The following is a 21,482-nucleotide window of genomic DNA, read 5'->3' on the forward strand; positions in this document are numbered from 1 at the left end:
ACCAGCAGTAACTTTGACGCAATTAGTCAAATGGCAATTGATTTGACAAACATTTATATCTCGCCACGTTACTAATGGGAAATTTTGCAGTATGTGGATTATTTAAAAAGAAACGTTATTTAAGGCATTAGACTCATTATAGACACAATTTTTAGATATTCAACTGAAAAAAAAATTATCTGTAAAATAATTTCATGATGCCCATGTTAAAGGTTTTTTGCGCTTTTTTTTTTTGACCTCGGGAGTCTTGTAGAAAACATTGGCTTTTTAAGATATGTACATTTTGCCGGCAGAACGTAGACCCCTTGATAAAACCATGTGAGACCACGAGGGGCAGTTTTTTTAAAAATTGGTTTGGTGTTTTGTTTGTTCTCAAACCAAATACTTTGACGAGTTGTTTGGTACAAAAAAAATATATCAACACACGTTTTCCAACACACCAAATACGTCACTAAAAAAAAAAATCCTTTAAACACATTTAGATTGCTTTTATTAGATTGGGTGCGTAGCAAACGAATCAAAGGTTTTATATTTAAATGTAGTTTTTTTTATTTACTTTCTATTACATTTATGATTGTAAACACTCTTTTATGTTTTGTATTCGAGGTACATTTTGTTGTTCGCATAATGTGTTGTCAAATTATAAGTTCTAAGTACGCGAAAAAAGTAAAAACTGAAAAAATGTCTATTTAAAAAAAAACCATTGTTGGACAAACTCATTTTATTAAATATAATTCATGTGCATTAACCGACTACTGCACCGTTGTCAACAACCCTTTTTTTACATTTATCGTCATGCCATAATAATGGAACGTTGGTATCTTGTAGCTAATGTCCGAAATCGTGGAAAACGTTTTAAATAAAATAACAAAAATGATTATTATAACGGAAAATATTATTGCAATACATTGTTTGTGTTTTACTTGCCGTTAGCTGCCAGATAAACAGAGAACGATAATGCATAAAGTAAGTGTATAAAACTATATTTTATTTTGTTTAAAAATCAAATACATTCCTTTGATATTACTCTTTTGAGGTCATCACAGTTTGCCATGTGCTCGCAGATGTATACATATTGATCATTTTACTGAACTATGTCTTTTTGTAAAGATATTTTTTTTGGTTTATTAGTATTTTTTTTTTTTAATCAAGTAAAACGTTTTAAAACAATACATAAAATTGATAATTAGAAAGTATCTCAGTGGCGACTATCTTCAATTTTAATTGTTAGAGTATGCAGGCTTACGTCTTTGTGCTGACGTTGATGACTAACCTTAAAGATTATCTCAGCCTGAAGACATTCTTCTTATATCTTAAACCTTACGTTGACTTGGTGCTCGCGCGGGAAAAATAAACACATTTTTCTGTCAACTGTAACGCATTTAATCAGTTTGTATTTTTATGGTATGCAGGTATACATTTTTGTCCTGACGTTATAATAGCAATTTTTGTAGACTTATCTTATCACTGTGCTGTAACTAAACGGTCTAGTTGTAGCAACATTCAAACCGTAACTAAATTATGCATACAATTTTAGTCATCAAATTCAGCACAAAACTGAACACCTGTATTCATTTTTGTATATTGCTGATTGCAAATATATATCTCTTATATAAAAATGTCTTCTGTCCGTGTGCAAGTATGCAAACTCCTCCTAAACGGCTGGACAGATATTTATGAAATTTTTTGTGCGCGATTAAGTTGATTCGAGAAAGGTTTAGATTCACAATTTGATCCGATAGAACATGTTTTTATTTTTTAATTAATTAAAATGACTAATTATGATTATCAATAGTATCAATACATCTCTATGGGTTTTCATACCACAGGGATACAGTGATCCGATCAGCTGATTGTGTGTCTATTCTAATACACGGGCAACGCCGGGTCGGGACAGCTTGTATAATATATATATGTATGTGCATTAAAAACACATACAATAACTTTTTAGGCAGCTATGATATATCATAATACATACATATAGAATTTGTATGTGCACATTACATTATTATATAGACGGGTGGTGGTCAAAAAATATGTTAAGTTACTTTAAACCTTACAATATTTATCGTGTGAGGTAGTTTTTGTCAGCGCCAAATTTCTAGAATTTCCTCGCCAAGTCTTTTTGACGTAAGCCTTTCTTGTTTATTAAAATATGATCATAATTTTGTAACACTTCATTATTTAGTAACTGAAATTTGCAAAAACCATTTTATGGCAACCCGTACATCGTATTTCCAATATAATCCAATAATGTAAAACTGAGTTATTTTGATGAGTTATTAAATGATAAATTAAATTATAACGTATGTATATTACTGTTGTATAATATACTATTATATTTGTGTATGTTACCATTTTAAAACAAATTCAAAGCACTATAGTGACATTTATTTGATCGAAAAACTATATACTTATAATGATTTTGGTCGAGAAAGGTATCTTTGTAAAGCGTATATTTCTAATAGTAAGTATACGCATATACATATAATAAATATATATATACTCATTAAGAAATGTATATAATATTTTGTGATAGACATAATATTACTTTTTAAACTGGATGTCGTCAAATAGCATTCGATACTTTAATATTTTAAATTATCAAAAAAAGGTCCGTTTGTTCTACTTTTCACGTTTTTTAAAATACATTTAGTACGTAATTTTTCACAAGTTTTCTAGTTTTTATTAAAATTTACTTAATAACCAAAAGTAAAAAAAAAATTGGGAACTTTGGATATAGAAGGTATAATTAATGTAAACGATTAATAAGCACCGATAGTTAGTGAGCCCTGAATTATTGTCACGACTTAAAAAATAGACAATTGTTGTTAAAGAAGTTTCATTGATTTTACAACAAAACGAAAAGTTACTTGTGTACTTGGGAACAAAAAATGTAAAATTATTGACATTTGAGTTATCACTATCGATGTTTGGATTTGTGACAGGAAGTATATATTATTTTTATATTACTTGAAAGGTGGCTATTTTATAAATTCTATTCAATAAATCTCAATTATCAGTCTGAGTGTTGAAATGATTAAAGAGTACTTTACGACTCCTAAGTAAACAAACATGATAAAATATTTAATAAAAACATCATAAAGTATATGATTTATTTGCTAAGATGGAACATTGCATATCAAAGCCGGTGATTACGTCGTACATATTTTACATAGGAACTAATTGAAGTATGAACAAAAATGTTTTGATTAAATTAGATTCAGTTATAATGTCTTAAAAATCTATAACTCTTACAATGACTTATACTTGTCTATAAAAATGAAGACGTTATGTTCGACAAATAATTAACACTAATACCTGGTTTAATAAGAAATTAAATTTTTTTTTCGTATAACTTTTATACATAACTAAGTAATGAGATCTTAAAATAATGTCATGTAAAAATTTAAATCAAGTGATATACTATATTTTTAGTTCCTTAGTCCATAGTTCTAGACTCTAGTAATTAGTAAAAACCAATGTTATTTTCTTTATTAAATATTTCTAACCACAATAATATACACTAAATTTTAGGTGCCAAAACTATAAACTCAATATCTCATGTTTGACAAAATTTTGTCAAATGTAAATATTTTATATACGACAAACATTTTCAATTTGTACCATGTATGATTATTTGTAAGACTATGGGTGATTTTGTTGTTTTCCGACAAAGAACGCAATAATATTAAAATGTGTTCGGTTCCTTGTGTTGGATTTAAAACAAAAGATTAATGTAAGATGTTCAGATCTAATAGTTGTAAGAAAAAAACACATATGTCGTATTTATTATCATAGATATTATTAATATATTATATTATACTACAATAACTGAATACTATAATTAAATAAAATACAAAAAATTATCAATGTTATTTACATTCTGTTATGTTTATTGATATATTTATTGTACTGTTTGAAAATAAATTTATATTTTCTTATTTTTTTTTCATGACAAAGATTTATATTATACTATTATAACTGAATGTTATTATTATTGTTATTAATACTATTAATACCATTAATATAATACAGAAAAATGCATAAATTATAAATGTTCCTAATACAGGAGGGTTTGTGCAGTTTATACACAACCATGACGTTTGTTTTGGTGGTTTAAGTTTTTTTATTTTTGTAAATCTTACTATTTAATACCATTTAACATTAACCAATTGTGTGTGTTCATGAGCTTCAGAAACAGCTGAAACCAGCAAAAAATTCTCTAAAATGTGGTTTAATGATTTGTAGTAAATATTTTCACTATTATAAATTACCTCACTATTGCGTTCAATGTATTTATTGTAAATAACTGTTTTCATTTGCATAAAAACATATAGCTTGTACCACTACTGTCAATAAAAATAAACTTGTTTTTTAGATTTGGAAAACTGCAGTCTGTTTAGCTTTGCTTACAAAATAATTGGCTTCATCTATTCGGTTTAATGCGTAGCTTAGAAGGTTGCTTTTGGTAGTAAAATTCTCGGAAAAACTATACAAAAAACTACTGCAAATGTAACTGTGTATGATGTAAATTACAAATATACATATACATATAGGAATATTATATACACATGAAATACATTTATATACCATTTGTGATACGCATAACATTATTTGTCCAGTGGTCGTGGAACTAAAAATAAATTGGTTTTCTAGAGTTTTCTCATTTAGGTCACAATAATATTATCATACTTTAATTCTTTGTATTTTGTCTGTACGTTACCCGAATAACATAGTTTACAAACATAAATTCAATAGAAAGTTGAAAAAAACATATTTTAACTATTAAGATAAGTTTTAAGAAAGTACAACGAATATTTTTTTTCTTTCCTTAAAAATAGAGTATAAAGCATTATGGTTAGCGAGCTGTATACATTTAAATCAAATTGAATTTCTCGCATTGAAAAATAAAATGAGTCTTTGACTTTCTGTCAATATAACACTATGTGTTGACTCTTTATAGAAACATACTAAACCCGCTTGCCGCATACGATGAAATATAACAGTTATGAAAACATTCAAGAAAAAAACCTTGAACACAGTAGACTTAATTTTCTTTAGTGATTTACTGCGTACTTAATAATAATTTTTTGCCCACTATACTTATGAATATCTAGTTAGTTGCCCAAGAAGCGAAACAAATTGTAAGTATACATTTTCAACAAATTTTTCAGTCCATTAGCTAAATGTATATTTATATTCTGGCAAATATGAAGTGTTCATCTTCGAGTAGAACACTGTTATTAAATTAAAATATTTAAAAATAACTTGACTTCTAAAACCCTTAAGATAAAAGTATAAATATTATAACTGAACACTGTATATAGGCGTAGAAACATGTATAAGTAAAATAATAACTGAAAATTATATTAAATCGATCTTACGTCAGCAAAAGTTAAAGTAAAACAATCAAGCATTTTCCCATGTAGCGATTTTAAAATAAAAACAGTTCTAATTAAAATATACTGAAAACCTCTTAACCGTCAATATAGTAATTAGTAAAATAACAATTTTATTTAAATACAGAATGATTATTATTCACCAGATCAAAAGTTAATTCATTTGTCAGGTTTTTGTGGGTCAGTCAAGTTTATAAATATACAGGATGTATGAAAAACCATAAAATTCAATAATAAGCCCCGAATTTTTAGGTTTAAAACTATAAATTGCATGATTAACACTTTATAAGAGAATTGTTACAAAAATAAATTATTAAAATTTTAAAGCTGCTAACATTTTTAATTAAAGAGGATAATACTTAGTCTTCTTTTTATGCGGAAAACTTTTAAGAAAATGCATGACACATTGGCATGTGTTCGGTGAAGTTATTTAAACAGTAATATCTTTAACCAATCATTATTTTAAACACAATACGAAGTAACATAAATTTTCGTTTTTTAGGCATAAAGTGTTGTTGTTTGTACAAATCATATTATTCCAACGCATTCGATTTGCCAGATCAAATAACAAAGAAAAAAACGGACGGACATCCTACCAAAATGAGGTCTTCGAATATTTTCGGGGTAATTATACTGTGCATTTTTTATTCTATACCAACTATCATATCGGCAAATGATGAAGTGATGATCGATAGCTATTTAAATCAAATACCCGGTTTAGTGATTCTGAAAGATGTCGAGATACGAAAAGACGGCCAGAACACATCCCTTAGTAAAATGTTCGGGCCAAAACCAGCCGAATGGAGTGTTCATGGTGGCAACTTTCGAGTTATAACCGAAATGGCTCTCACTGCGCAGTGTTGTTTGTATTTCTCGCAAATAATGACATTTTTGCAAACGATAGAAAATGATTTTGCTACATTGGAGAATTTACGAAACAAATTACCGACAAAAAAAACTGATAAAAGATGGGATGCTGTAATTGTGTTTATCCAATGTTTGGACTCTATTAAATTAAAATTTAAATCATGGCGGTTAATTACATTAAAAATGTTAACGACAGCTATGAACTATACAAAAGTGTTCAACATACGAGCGGACAAATATGCATTAAACGCGATTATGTCGTTTTACTTATATGTAAGTGGTATCAATAAACAAAAATCCGCGTATGACACGTCGTACCCACAAAACCAAATTGAGAAAAAATTCTCCAAAAGGTTTTTTAAAATGAAGATGTACACGCGAAACCTGATCGAGTCGTTTGCAGTCTGGAATTGTTCTTGGAAGGAATTCGATGGCTATCAACCAAACAATATCGACTGTCAAGATAACAAAATTTTCAACGAATTCAGTTTACCAGAAACGCACTTTAAACGCCAATACTTCGATCTAGAAACATTATTTTTGACCAATGTTTCTAAAATTCAGTTTTGTCCAAATTCCGAATACAGTATTTTAGGATCCTTGGCTGTGGATAATGGTTTTGGACAGCAATTACTACATAATCATTACATAAAACACGTAAGAAAGGAGGATCATCGTTCAGAGAACATAACAAAAAACCAGACAATAGTATTCCAGAGCATAGCTTTGACAGTTTTTTATTTGATTAGAGAAATATTAAGAATATCCGAAAAGGAGGGCATAACTCATAATTCACCAACAGATATTATTGTAACCAATGCCATAAATATTTTATGTCATTTTAATTTTCCCGGACTGTTACATGTGAAATTGAGAAACGTGATGTATGAAAGAAAAATTAACATAAACAACAATAAAGCGTTAAGTACAATATTTTTAGGCTCTCAAATCGACAGTTTTGAAATTACTGAAAGAGTCCAATACTCAGCCGAGGCTAAAGAATTAAATAATGTAAACAGGTTTGCCACACTTTTAGAAAGATTTACAGGTAATATAAAAGCCATGGAATCTGACATAAAAGCAGTTGTAGAGATAAATAAAAGTTTGTGTGATTATGAATATGAAGAGGTTGGATTTTTGCAATATGATACTTCTAAATATAAACATGAACGCTACGGACCTGGTAGCGACAAATTAGAGGAAGCAAAACCAATCATGAAATCATTAAAAGAGAATAATTGTCAGTTTTCATTTGTCGCCGTTATTCATATTATGTTAAACGATTTTATTTTGTCACAATGCGAAACGATAATGTTGGATGCAAATAATTTGCACATGTCCAGCCAAATGGAATCATGTTTTAACTCTATGATAAAATCTATCGTATCGATAGGAGAAATGCTCGATCATTCGTTGAATACTATATTAAACACATTGCATTCGACTAAGCCATACAACAATGCCAACCGCAACTTAATTGATTCAATTTTAGCAATGAAACTATATTTTAGTAACGGTAATCTGCTCAATAGCAATGTGCCGCTAACCAGACAAGGATCTGTAGATATAAACGGGGTGGTTTCTAAAATTGATATGTTGAAACGATCTCATCGATTCATCATAAACCTGATCGAACATTACACGGTAAATAGATGCTTAAAACCATCAAATCGTGAAGAATTTACAAAAACCACCAATACTCTGTTAGATGAGAACTGTGGTATGCTTATGGCCGATAAAGACAAGAGACGACTCATAGAATGTGTCAACAGACTCATTATAGACAATTTGAAAATCTATGAAATTGTCGATACCCAAATGGGTGGACGTGGCTATACAGTATATAGATTGTTAATGAATAATATTTTGAATAAGGCTTCAATCAATGATAGCAGTTTATCAATGTTGCACGACATCAAAGTTTCGTGGGATGGCCAATACATCAGATTAGCGGAAATTGTTGATTTTGTCAAAAATAACATAAACCCAAAATACCTTTGTAAATATCAACTGATCATGATAAAAACGATTGTTTTTATAGCCTATGAGAATATGAAAACAATTATTCAAACTAGTACAGTAAAAAAAAATTTTTCACTTTACTACAACAATTTGAAAAGAATGCTAGACGCACTAAGTGTTTTATTTAAACCATTTATCCCGTTGAGAATAAAACTAGGGTATAGAACAATTTATGAATATTTTAATGAGTACTTCTTAGGTGAAGCTTCGATTAATAATGATACACTTATTCGTATAATTGAAGTAGAACAATATTATTTGGGATTGCGGAAAGGATCGTCTGATGCCAAAGTCGATGAAATAGTACTATCAATACCAGATCATATATTAGAACTGACATCAGAGTCACCCGATGTCGAAATGGCTGAATCATCTAAAGTGAATATCGACATCAGTGAAGGTAAAGAAAATATAAATCGATTACTAGCATATTTTTTGGATGTTAAGGAAATTTGGACTGATTTGTCAGATGTTCTACGTTTGTTGGATTTAAGACAAATGAAAGATATTGTGGTTCAATAGATAGCAACTTGTAAGAAAAAAAACCATATATCTGACATTCAATATTATACTATAGTAATATATAAAATACGTTCTAGAAAATTTAGAGTTTTAAACGTTAATGGGTTCTTTCTTTATACATATTAATCAATCTTTATTGTACTATTTCAAAATTAATATTGTGTTATTATGTTTTGTTTTAAGTTTCTTGATGTATTAAACTAATCAAGTTTCGTGTGTTTATAAGTTATTATTGTTTTTTGTTATTTATTATTCTTATTAATAATTTATTATTGTAATAATCATATTACGATAGTAATTAGGAAAATTATCTAAAAGTTTGACGGTTCTAAATAAAGTATCCGGCGTTGCTTACTTAACATGCTTAGTAAGCAATAGTTTCAAACAGAGAGAAATGTCTAGAGGTCAGTCGGCTTAATATCTGGTATGGTGTACCTATGTGAAACAAAACTTTTTTAAACGTAGTATATTATTTACTGTCTAGATATTGGTAGAATTAGAATACTAATCTGTTCAAAAATTACCGTCTATGCTGTCTACGCTATAATAACGTACTGTACATTTAGAAATAAATCAAAATGTTTTGAGGCAAGTCTTTTAAGTTTTTAGATCTGGAAAATTATAATATAATAATAATAGAGGAATTGATATACATTCATTTTTATTTTCATATTCTATTAAGTTAATCACGATAGGTAAAAATCCATCATTCAAAATGAAAATAATGAAAATATTAAAATAAAGTCAATTTTAAAAAAAAGGAAAATAATGTATTAATTTTAAAAAATATAAGAAAAAACTGTAGTTTTAACTTTTTTTAGAGTGAAGCAAATATTATACTTTTATAAATAATGTTTATGTTAAATTTCTATAAAAATTTGAATTGTTCTGATTTAAGTTATTTTTATTCAGTGCTTCAGACATTATATCATTAATCATTTATTTAAATACAATATTAGTTTCAATAAAAACGAATTGAAATTATTATTTTAATTTTAATGTTTTCATGATGCCCAATGTCTGAAATCACACCTCATAGAAAAATCAAAATATTTATTAAAATAATTGTCAAACTGTGATCAAGCTACATCAACAGCAACTAAAAAAATATATATATATAAAATAAAGCCAGTACAGTGGGGTCGGGGCATAGTGGGAACGGAGAGGTCACAGGTCTACAGATTTTACAATAACTAAAAGTGATAAAAATAACTTTTAAATAAACGCTTCTATGCGAATCTGTGGATAGTATGTTTAAGCCAGTTATACGATAAGGGTTGATCGTCTGTCAATAAAAATGTACTGTCGTAGTTACCCATATATCGTAATTAACAATAGAATGAAAATATTTTCATTACCTGTTGGCTTTTGGTTCACTTATACATAGCAACCTAGAAACTGACTACGGCCAAAGTGTAAATTTACCCTATTTTTGTTAAAAAAAAAACTTGACTACAGATTTTTGAGAATATTCGGTCTAATTTTCAGATCTAAACCTCTAAAACTTTGCTTGAAAAAGTGAAATAAAGAAAAAAAAATTCTATCCCTTTTAGGGGAAAGGGTTTGTAATATTTGTTTGGTTTGTTAATGTTTATCGATAGTAATATGTTTGAAGAACAATTCATATAAATTTGGAACTTTTTCGACTATTTTAAAAAAAGTTAAATGTGGTAACGTCCATGCATAAAATACTATATTTGATGAAAGGTATGTCTATATGGTATTACTCAAGTTGATCACTTAGGATCTAAGTCTAATGTAGCTCATAAATATAACTAGGTTTTACATTGTTTAAATTATCAATTGCAAATACACGGTAAGGGCTGCTCATATTGTTATAGTCAATGGCCAAAGAAAGAGAATCAGTGACTAAATAATGTAATGTAAAAAAAAGTGTTATGTAAAAATTTAAATCATGTGATATACTATATTTTCGGTGTTTTAGTCAATAGATGTTTTTTTTTAATCTTTATTAAATATGTCTAACCACAATAATATAAACTAAATTTTATGTGCAAAAATTATAAACTAAATAACTCATGTTTCACAATATTTTGTCAAATGTAAATATTTTATACACGACAAACATTTTCAATTTTTACGATATATAATTATTTGTAAAACTATACGTAGTTTTCTGGTTTTCCGACAAAGAACGCAATAATATTAAAAGGTGCTGGGTAAAGTTGTTTAAACAATAATTTGTTTAACAAGTCTATTGAAAACAACACTTGTAACTAGCATTTTCGCTTTTAGCAAAGTATTATTATGCGAAACATTTTTTTTCAACGAGTTCGATACACCAGTTCCAATAGTGGAAAAAACTATTGAAGTTTTCTATCAAAATGCGGTCTTCTATAATTGTCCAGGTAATAATATTATTTATCATTTGTAAAATATCAAACACTAAATCAATAGAAGACAAAACGACGAGCAACAACGAGTTATCTGAAATACCCGGTTTGAACATTCTCAAGGATGTTGACATAAGGAAAAACAACCAGAACACATCTCTTAGCAAAATGTTCGGCCCGAACCCAGATGATTGGAAAGGCAACTTTCAAGTTATAACTGACATGGTTCTTACGGCTTTGTGTTGTTTGTATTCTTCAGAAATAATCAATTTCATAAAGATGGTGGAATATGATTTAAACAAATGCGAGAACATACGAAACGCACTACCATCAACTTATGCTCACGATCTGAGTGATGTATTCGAGCTTATCAAATGCTTGAATGACATAAATGTAAAATTGACATTAATGCAATTGACTACGGTGGAAATGTTAACGACAATATTTAATTATTCAAATACATTTGATGCACTAGCCAACAAAAATGTGTTGAACGCGATAATGTCGTTTTATTTGTATGCGAAAGTTATCAAAAACCCAAAATTTGAGTTCACTACAAAATACGACCCAAAACAATTTGTAGACATTTTCACCATGAAGTTCTTTAATATGAAGACGTATACGCGAAACTTGTTTGAGGCGTTTGCGGTCCTAAACTGTTGTTGGGAGTCATTAGACGGTAGTCAATTAAACCACATCGACAAAGCAGTTTTATACGAATTTAATTTACCAGAAACGAAATTTAAACACAGTGACTTCGATGCAAAAACCCTATTTTTAACCAACGTTACGAAAATTCAGTTCGACCCCGACTCCAAAGTGAGTGGATTGGGATACATGCGTCTGGATAACAGTTTTCCGTTAAGTATGTATTATAATAAAGACGGAGCGGACTATCGTTCGGAGATCATAACGAAAAACCAGACAATAATATTTCAGAGCATAGCTTTGACAATCTTTTATTTTATTGGAAAAATAATCCAAATATCCATCGAAACTGGACAAACTATTGGTTCGCATACAGAACTTTGTGTGAATAATGCCTTAAATCTTTTAGACTATTTAAATTTTCCTGGATCGTTACGTGTGAAATTAAGGAAAGTCATATATCAAAAAGCGATTAGCTTAAACAGCAGTAAAGCGTTTGATAATATATTTATTGAATCACAAATTAGTTGTCTTGAAATTCAAAAAATAGTTCCCGATAATTTACCCGAATATACGACGGAAACCGTGAACAAGTATACGACAGTTTTGGAACGATTTACAAGAGATTTAAAAGCCATGGAATCTGACATAAAAAAAATGAGAGAGATAAATGAAAGTTTGTGCGATTATGATTATGAAGAGGTGGGATTTTTACAGTATGACATTTCTGAAATTGAAGTTGACGCAGATGATGAAACTAAATTAAAGCAAGCAGTCCCAATCTTGAAATCATTAAAAGAGAACAATTGTCACTTTTCAATAGTAGCCGTTGTTCATTTTATATTAAACGATTTTTTCATATCACAGTGCGAAGCGGTAACGTTACATGCAAATGACTTGTACATGTCTAAGCAATTGGAATTATGTTTTAACTCTATGATAAAATCTATCGTTTCGATAGGAGAAACGCTCGATCATTCGTTGAATACTACATTAAAAGCATTGGATGCGACTAAGCCATACAACAATGCCAATCGCAAATTAATTGATTCAATTCTAGCAATGAAACTATATTTTAGCAACGGTAATCTGCTCAATAGCAATGTACCGCTAACCGAACAAGGATCTGTAGATATAAACGGATTGGTATCTAAATTTGATATGTTCAAACGATCTCATCGATTCATCATCGGCCAGATCGAACATTACATGACCAATAAATGCCCAACACCAGCAAATCATGAAACATTTACAAGAACCACTATTACTTTGTTAAATAAACTTTGTAGAAGAGTATTGGACGAAAAAGATATGTCAAAAATCATAAAATGTATCAACAGACTTATCGACGAAAATTTAAAAAATTATGAAACTGTCGAAACCCAAATGAATAGAGACGATTATACAGTTGAAAGTTTGTTAATGAATAACATTTTGAATAAGGCTTCGACCATAGATAGCAGTTTATCAATGTTGCACGACATCAAAGTGTTGTGGAATGGTCATTACAAGAGATTAGCGGAAATTGTCATTTTTGTGAAAAATAGCATTCAACCAAAATACCTTTGGAAGTATCAAATGACTATGATACAAGCCATTTTTATCATAGCGTATGAAAAAATCAAAAAAATCATTCAAACTAGTACCACATTAATGAAATTTTCGCTATATTCTACAAATATGAGCTCAATGCTGGATGCACTTAACTTCATATGCAGTGAATATTTCCCGTTAAAGCTTAGACATATGTATAAAATGATTCTTGCATTTTTTGAAGCGTACTTTTTAGGCGATGCTTCGGTTAATAAAAAAGCTCTCATTCGTGTAATTGAAGTAGAACAATATTATTTGGGAATACAGAATGAATCGTTTGATACAAAAGTCGATGGAATAGTACATCCAATTACAGATTACATATTGGGAATGACTTCCAAGTCACCCGATGTCGAAATGACTGAATCGTTTGGACTTGAAGCTGATACCGACAACAGTGAAGCTCAAGAAAATATAACCCAGTTACTATCGTGTTTCGAGGAGATTAAGGAAATATGGACAGGTCTGAAAAATGTAGCATTAGTGTTGGATTTAAAACAATTGAAAGATATTCAGATTTAATAGTTGTAAGAAAAAAACCACATTTGTCGGATTTATTATCATAGATATTATAAATATATTAATACTATTATTACTATAACTGAATAGTATTATTAAGTAAATACAAAGTTATGAATGTTATTAACGTAATTTTATGTTTATTAATATATCAAAAAATACCAATGAAAAAATCGTTCACTTCAAAATCGAGAAAAACATTAAAAGTACTTACTTATTACATAGCATTAAACTAAGGTATTGTAAGATATTTTATTTTCCAGGGACATTTTGTTGTTCGCATGTGTAATGTGTCGTCAAATTTCAAAGATTTATAAGTATGCGAAAAAATAAAAAAAAATTGTCTGCATAACTAAATATATATTTTAAATAACTCTTATTTTTTTTATGCATTAATTGACTGTTGCACAGTTGTCAACATAATTTTTTTTTCATTTAACGTCATGTCGTTATAATAGAACGTTGGTATCTTGTAACTAATGTTTATTACAATTATTACTATTACTATTACTGTTATTACAATATTTTTGTTGTGTGTTTTACTCGCCGTTAGGGTCCTACTTCCAAATTGTCAATGTATACATATATATTTTTTGTTTTTTAGTAAATTTTTTAAACAAGAAAACAATAAATACAATAGGTGATTAGAAAGTATTTCAGTGGTAACTATTATCGATTTGTATTGTTAGAGGATGCAGGTGTACATTTTTTTGCTAATTTTAGAGACTTATCTCATGACTGTAGTGAATTTGGACGGTCTAGTAAATTAAGTAAAAAATTATAAAATTACATTTTTTTATGTATATATATATATATACCAATAATAATGTCAGTTATAATATTATAACAAATATTGTATTATTATTAAAATATTAATATTATATGGCAGCTGTGATGCGTAAGTACACATTATATTATTATATATAGGGATGCTGGTAAAAAGTTAGTAAGTTTTAAAGATATTATTATGTTTCCTGTTTTAAAATATAAAAAAACCCACCGCTTTATCTTTAGAAACATCATAATAAATAACAATCTGAGAGTACCTTACCTATAGTTTTCGTCTATAGTGATATTATTGTCGGTATTTCGTGGACATTAAGGAAATGTGGACAAATCTAAAAAATATTACACTTGTGTTAAATTTAAAACGAATGACTGGCGTTTTAGTCCAAAAAGATGGCAAGTTGAAGAAAAATGCGTTTACCTTACATATTATACATTTGGTTTTTTTTTTGTTCTTTCTGTTTTTTTTCATCGGTATACCCTCCCCTAAAAATAATTATCATGTGAAAAAATAGTAGCACCTGAACAATAGAACTTAAATTATTAGATAGTGGTTATAGTAAAATATAGTATACGTTTTAAGGCGTCAGACGATAGCTCAATATACACTACTAATAATGTCAGTCGATACCACAATCCAGGAGTATCAGTTGCATTGTGTAAGCCTAGTTTACTCAAGTAATTTTAACAATTCTTTATTGAAGAAATCATTATTAAATTGATGATCTTAGTTCTTAGGCAATGCAGAGATGTTTGTTTCAATATTTTAATTATTATAGTCTTGATACTTCGACTAAATTTCAAACACTGAACAGATTTTCCGATAATGCAATTTAGTATTTTCATAGTAGGTCTGCACAAAATTAATGGATATTAGAATTTTAAATTAGGCACCCTATCAATCGAATTTGTACCATAAAATAAGTGTTAAACATTTATCTATTCAAGTAATGAAACATTGAAGGACAATGTACCCGGAGGTAAACTATGTACCTAACCTAACCTTCCCCTATTCAAAAGAAAACTACTAATGTAATAAGACTACACTACGGGGTATGTGAGTTATTCCCGGGAAGTCATTTTTTACCACAAAAATGGATTAACATACAAAAAACATTGTATTTATAGCTAAGTATATAACAATTTCAAAACAAACCGGAAATTATTGATGGATGACTTCAGTAGAACAATATTAATTCTTTATTAGATATTCTTATTTTTAAGAAATATTTTATGCTATATTTAAATTTTTTTTAGATTGTCATATATTTCCCAATCAATCAGTCCAGAGTTTCAATAGATTATTCTCAACTTATAAAGTTCATATGCTTTATAATTTGTTTTCACATTCAACGTCCGATTATTCCTTTCCCATTGGGGCTCAGATAGTGTATTGGATTTACATGCTTTATCATATAAAAAAGAAAATAGGAAATCTCTAATACTTAAAAACTTCAATCCCAATAAACTCCGCTCCCACTATATCACGACTCCACATCACTGCCTTTTCATAATGATCCAATTACATTTTATTTAAATCATTTGCCAGTATAATACCGTCCATAATATTATTCGTCTGAACTGGTGTGTATGGTCTCTGCCTGCCAGGTAGCTTTGTGGGAATCCTATCTATTTTGTATCGTTATTGTACGCAAGTGTACATTATTGAGCTGACGTTGATGGTTAAATGTAGAGTTTGACTTTAAAGTCGTACAACTGTAGTGTAAATTCACTGTCTAGTTGCAACATTCAATCCGTGTTGGATTATAATTAGGCTTGCGATTTTAGTCTTAAAATTCAGCACAAACTTAACACCTGCATACATTTAGTATTAATTTAACAAAGTTATTTCGGTAAGTTTATATAACTTAGTGATCAACCTAAGTTGTAACGTATTGATATCAATATTATATAATACATTCTACAACTTCTGACGGTTTTGATTTTGGTAGTAAAATTCACTGAAAAACTAAACGATAAACGACTGCAAATGTAACTTTGTATTCTGCTGATTGCAATACTATACGTATACATAATTATAGGAATTTATGTACACACGAAATAAATTGATATACCATTTGCGGTACGCATTATAGTGTATTATAAACGGGAGGTGGTCGGATGGTTGAGTATCTATAAACAAATTAATTTTCTAGAACTTATCTCTCTTGGGCCACAATAATAATAAAAACCATATTTATGTAAAAAATAATAATAATATTAAAATTAACATTAGTTTTAAGAAATACAACGAATATATTTTTTTCTTTACTAAAAAAAATGTTTAAATAATATGAATTTTTCATCACCGAGGAGAGAAAGGTGTTATAAATTATTGAACATAGTCAGCATATCGAGCGGCATACGTATAAATCAAATTAAATTTCTCGCATTGAAAAAAAAAATACATTATTCTGTGACTTTTTGTCAAATGTCAATATAACACTATGAGTTGACTCTTTTCATGGACGCCATAAGGCCGCCTGCCGCAAACGACGAAATATAACAGTTGTGAAAACATTCAAGAAAGAAACCTTGACAACGTTCGACTTACTTTTCTTTAGTGATTTACTGTGTACTTTGGAATAATTATTTTCTCACTGTACTTATGAATATCTAGCTGGTTGTGAAAGAGGCGAAAACAATTGTAAGTATACATTTTTCAACACGTTTTTATCCGTCCATTAACTAAATATATAATTCTGTCCAATATGAAGAGTTCATTTTCGATTAGAACATTGTTATTTTTTGGCCCTATATGACCGCTTGTTAAAGTAAAATATAAAAAAAATCGTCACATAATCTTACATCAGTAAAAGTTATCTTTAAACAATCAACCGTTTTCCTGTGTAGTGCAATTTTAAATAAAAATAGTTTTAGTTATAATGTGGATATACTATTAGCCCCTTAGCCATCGACATAGTAATTAGTAAGATCACAATTTTCTTTAAATACAGAGTATCCCACAAAGACCTGCCACAATAAGTAACTTCTGTTCCTTTGAATATTTTAAAGATTTTTTTTTAAATTAATTTAAACTCATTTTCGCTCTGAACACCTCGGTATGTGTTACTCTTATCTGTTTTACTTTTTTTATTCGCTTTTTTAATTTTTTTGGTTACTTTTATTTTACTAAATTTAGGATTGCCATTTTATAAGAAATAATTTGCTTAAAATGTTGACTGTCGACAACTAGCTTTAAAGTTTTGGATAACTACTTGAAAGTTATTAAAGGTTAACGTGTACTGTGTAGGATGGGAGTTGGAGTGCGGTAGAGTAATGCGTGCAGATAAAAATAACTCTACGCACTTACTTTACCATACTCCACCACCCATCCTACGCTATAAATTTTAATAACATAAAAAGTAATTATCAAAAACTGGTTATTAGCCATTCCAAATTCTCAGCAAATTATTGTCAATAAAATGACTATCTTGAGTTTTTTAAAAAAAATGATTGAAAAAGTAAACGAATTGAGAGTAATGAATACCATGGTGGTTAATGGTTATAGCGTAAATTAGTAAATTGAACGACTAACACTTTAGAATGTGACTTGTATCAAACGTAAATTATTACAATTTTACAGCTGCCAACATTTGCTACAAAAATTGTATTTTCTTTTAAAAAACATGGTACGTAGTCTTCTTGTTGTGTAAAAAATGTATAATAATATTCATGATACATTGACATGTGTTGGGTGATTTTGTTTAAACAGTAATATTTTTAACTAATCTTTATTTCAAACAACACGAAGTAACATGAATTTTCGTTTTTTAGGCGAACAGTATTCTTGTTTGTACGAAACCTAGTATTCCAACGCATTCGATTTGCCAGATTAATTACCAAAGAAAAAATTGGGCGGGCTTCCTACCAAAATGACGTCTTTGAATATTTGTTGGGTAACTATACTATGCATTATTTGTTCGATACCAACTATCATATCGGCAAATGATGAAGTGATGATCGATAGCTATTTAAATCAAATACCCGGTTTAGTGATTCTGAAAGATGTCGAGATACGAAAAGACGGCCAGAACACGTCCCTTAGTAAAATGTTCGGGCCAAAACCAGCCGAATGGAGTGTTCATGGTGGCAACTTTCGAGTTATAACCGAAATGGCTCTCACTGCGCAGTGTTGTTTGTATTTCTCGCAAATAATGACTTTCTTGCAAACAATAGAAAATGATTTTGCTACATTGGAGAATTTACGTAACAAATTACCGACAAGTGTAGGTGATAAAAGTTATGAGGCTTTAAATGTGTTTATCCGTTGTTTGGATTCTATTAAATTAAAATTTAAAAATTGGCTGCCTATTGCATTAAAAATGTTAACGACAGTGTTGGACTATACAAAAGTATTCAATATACGGTCGGACAAAAATGCATTGAACGCGATTATGACGTTTTACTTGTATGTAAGTCGTATCAAAAAACAAAAACACGCGTATGACACATCGTACCCCCAAAACCAAATAGAGCACAAATTCCCCAAAAGGTTCTTTAAAATGAAGATGTACACGCGAAACCTGATCGAGTCGTTTGCAGTCTGGAATTGTTCTTGGAAGGAATTCGATGGCTATCAATCAAACAATATCGACTCTCAAGATAACAAAATTTTCAACAAATTCAGTTTACCAGAAACGCACTTTAAACGCCAATACTTCGATCTAGAAACATTATTTTTGACCAATGTTTCAAAAATTCGGTTTGATCCCGACAGTATATTAGGACACTTGGTTGTGGATAATGGAATTGCCCAGAGACGTCTAGGTGCTCATTACTCATACCACGTAAGAAAGGAGGAATATCGTTCAGAATCCATAACAAAAAACCAGACAATAGTATTCCAGAGTATAGCTATGACAGTTTTTTATTTAATTAATAAAATATTAAGAATATCCGAAAAGGAGGGCATAACTCATAATTCACATACAGATAGTATTGTAACCAATGCCATAAATATTTTATGTCATTTTAATTTTCCCGGACTGTTACATGTGAAATTGAGGAACGTGATGTATCAAAGAACAATTAACTCAAACACCAATAAACCGTTAAATAAAATGTTTGAAGATTTACAATTAAGTATTTTTGAAATTAAAGAAATAGTTATGTCCACATCTGAGTATAGTGAAATAGAAAAATTAAAAGAGTATGCCAACATTTTGGAAGGACTTACAAGTAATTTAATAACCATGGAATCAGACGTAAAAGCAGTAGCAGAGATAAATAAAAATGTGTGTGATTATGAATTCGAAGAGGTGGGATTTTTGCAATATGATACTTCTAAAAATAAATATCACGAATGGCGGCAGATGGTCAAGACGATTTGCAGCGAGCAATACCAATCATGAAATCATTAAAAGAGAATAATTGTCAGTTTTCATTTGTCGCCGTTATTCATTTTATGTTAAACGATTTTATCTTATCACAATGCGAAACGATAATGTTGGATAAAAATAATTTGCACATGTCCAGCCAAATGGAATCATGTTTTAACTCTATGATAAAATCTATCGTAACGATAGGAGAAATGCTTGATCATTCGTTGAATACTATATTAAACACATTGCATTCGACTAGGCCATACAACAATGCCAACCGCAACTTAATTGATTCAATTTTAGCAATGAAACTATATTTTAGCAACGGCAATCTGCTCAATAGCAATGTACCGCTAACTGGACGAGGATCTGTAGATATAAACAGGGTGGTTTCTAAAATTGATATGTTGAAACGATCTCATCGATTCATTATAAACCTGATCGAACGTTACACGGTAAAAAGATGCTCAAAAAATACGTTAAATAGACCATCAAATCGTGAAGAATTTACAAAAACTACTAATACTCGGTTAGATGAGAACTGTAACACCTATATGGCCAATAAAGACAAGACACGACTCATAGAATGTGTCAAAAGACTCATTATAGATAATTTAAAAAAATACCAAACTGTCGAAACCCATATGGATAGAAACGAATATACAGTTAAAAGTTTGTTAATGAGTTCTATTTTGAATAAAGCTACAACCAATGATAGCAGTTTATCAATGTTGCACGACATCGAAGTTTCGTGGGATGGCCAATTCAAGAGAATAGCGGAAATTGTCGATTTCGTCAAAAATAACATAAACCCAAAATACCTTAGCAAATATCAACTGACCCTTATAAAAATCATTGTTTTTATAGCATATGAGGAAATGAAAATAATTGTTCAAACTAGCGCAGAAAAAAAGAATTTTTTACTATACTCTGAAAAATTGAATAAAATGAGTGAAGCACTAAGTTTTTCTTTTTTTCCATATATCCCGATGAAAATAAAACTAGGGTATAGAACAATTCTTGAATATTTTGATGAGTACTTCTTAGGCGAAGCTTCGTATAATTATGATACACTTATTCGTATAATTGAAGTAGAACAATATTATTTGGGATTGCGGAAAGGATCGTCTAATGCCAAAGTCGATCAAATAGTTCTATCAATACCAGATCATATATTAGAAATGACATCAGAGTCACCCGATGTCGAAATGGCTGAATCATCTAAAGTGAATATCGACATCAGTAAAGGCCAAGAAAATATTCGTCGATTATTAGCGTATTCGTTGGTTGTTAAGGAAATTTGGACTGATTTGACAGTTGTTTTACGTTTGTTGGATTTAAGACAAATGAAAGATATTTTGGTTTAATAGATAGCAACTTGTAAGAAAAAAAAACCATAGATCTGAGATTCAATACTATAGTAATATATAAAATATGTTTTAGGA

At 29.4% G+C, this 21,482-nt stretch overlaps 1 protein-coding gene across 1 annotated transcript; it reads left to right on the plus strand.

Annotated features, from left to right (window-relative positions):
- Window positions 1-5,939: 5,939 nt before the first annotated feature.
- LOC126837388 (uncharacterized) lies at window positions 5,940-21,404 on the plus strand. The gene is made up of 2 exons (XM_050571296.1): window positions 5,940-8,691; window positions 21,286-21,404. The coding sequence occupies exons 1-2, from the start codon at window positions 6,003-6,005 to the stop codon at window positions 21,402-21,404; spliced, it is 2,808 nt and encodes a 935-aa protein (XP_050427253.1). The 5' UTR covers window positions 5,940-6,002.
- The last annotated feature ends 78 nt before the right edge of the window (window positions 21,405-21,482 follow it).

This window comes from Adelges cooleyi, unplaced genomic scaffold (genome assembly GCF_023614345.1).
Source record: "Adelges cooleyi isolate 19-005CV unplaced genomic scaffold, UGA_ACOO_1.1 ACOO_flye_CR_arks_rails_tigmint_CR_PRNA_248, whole genome shotgun sequence".
NCBI lineage: Eukaryota > Metazoa > Arthropoda > Insecta > Hemiptera > Adelgidae > Adelges > Adelges cooleyi.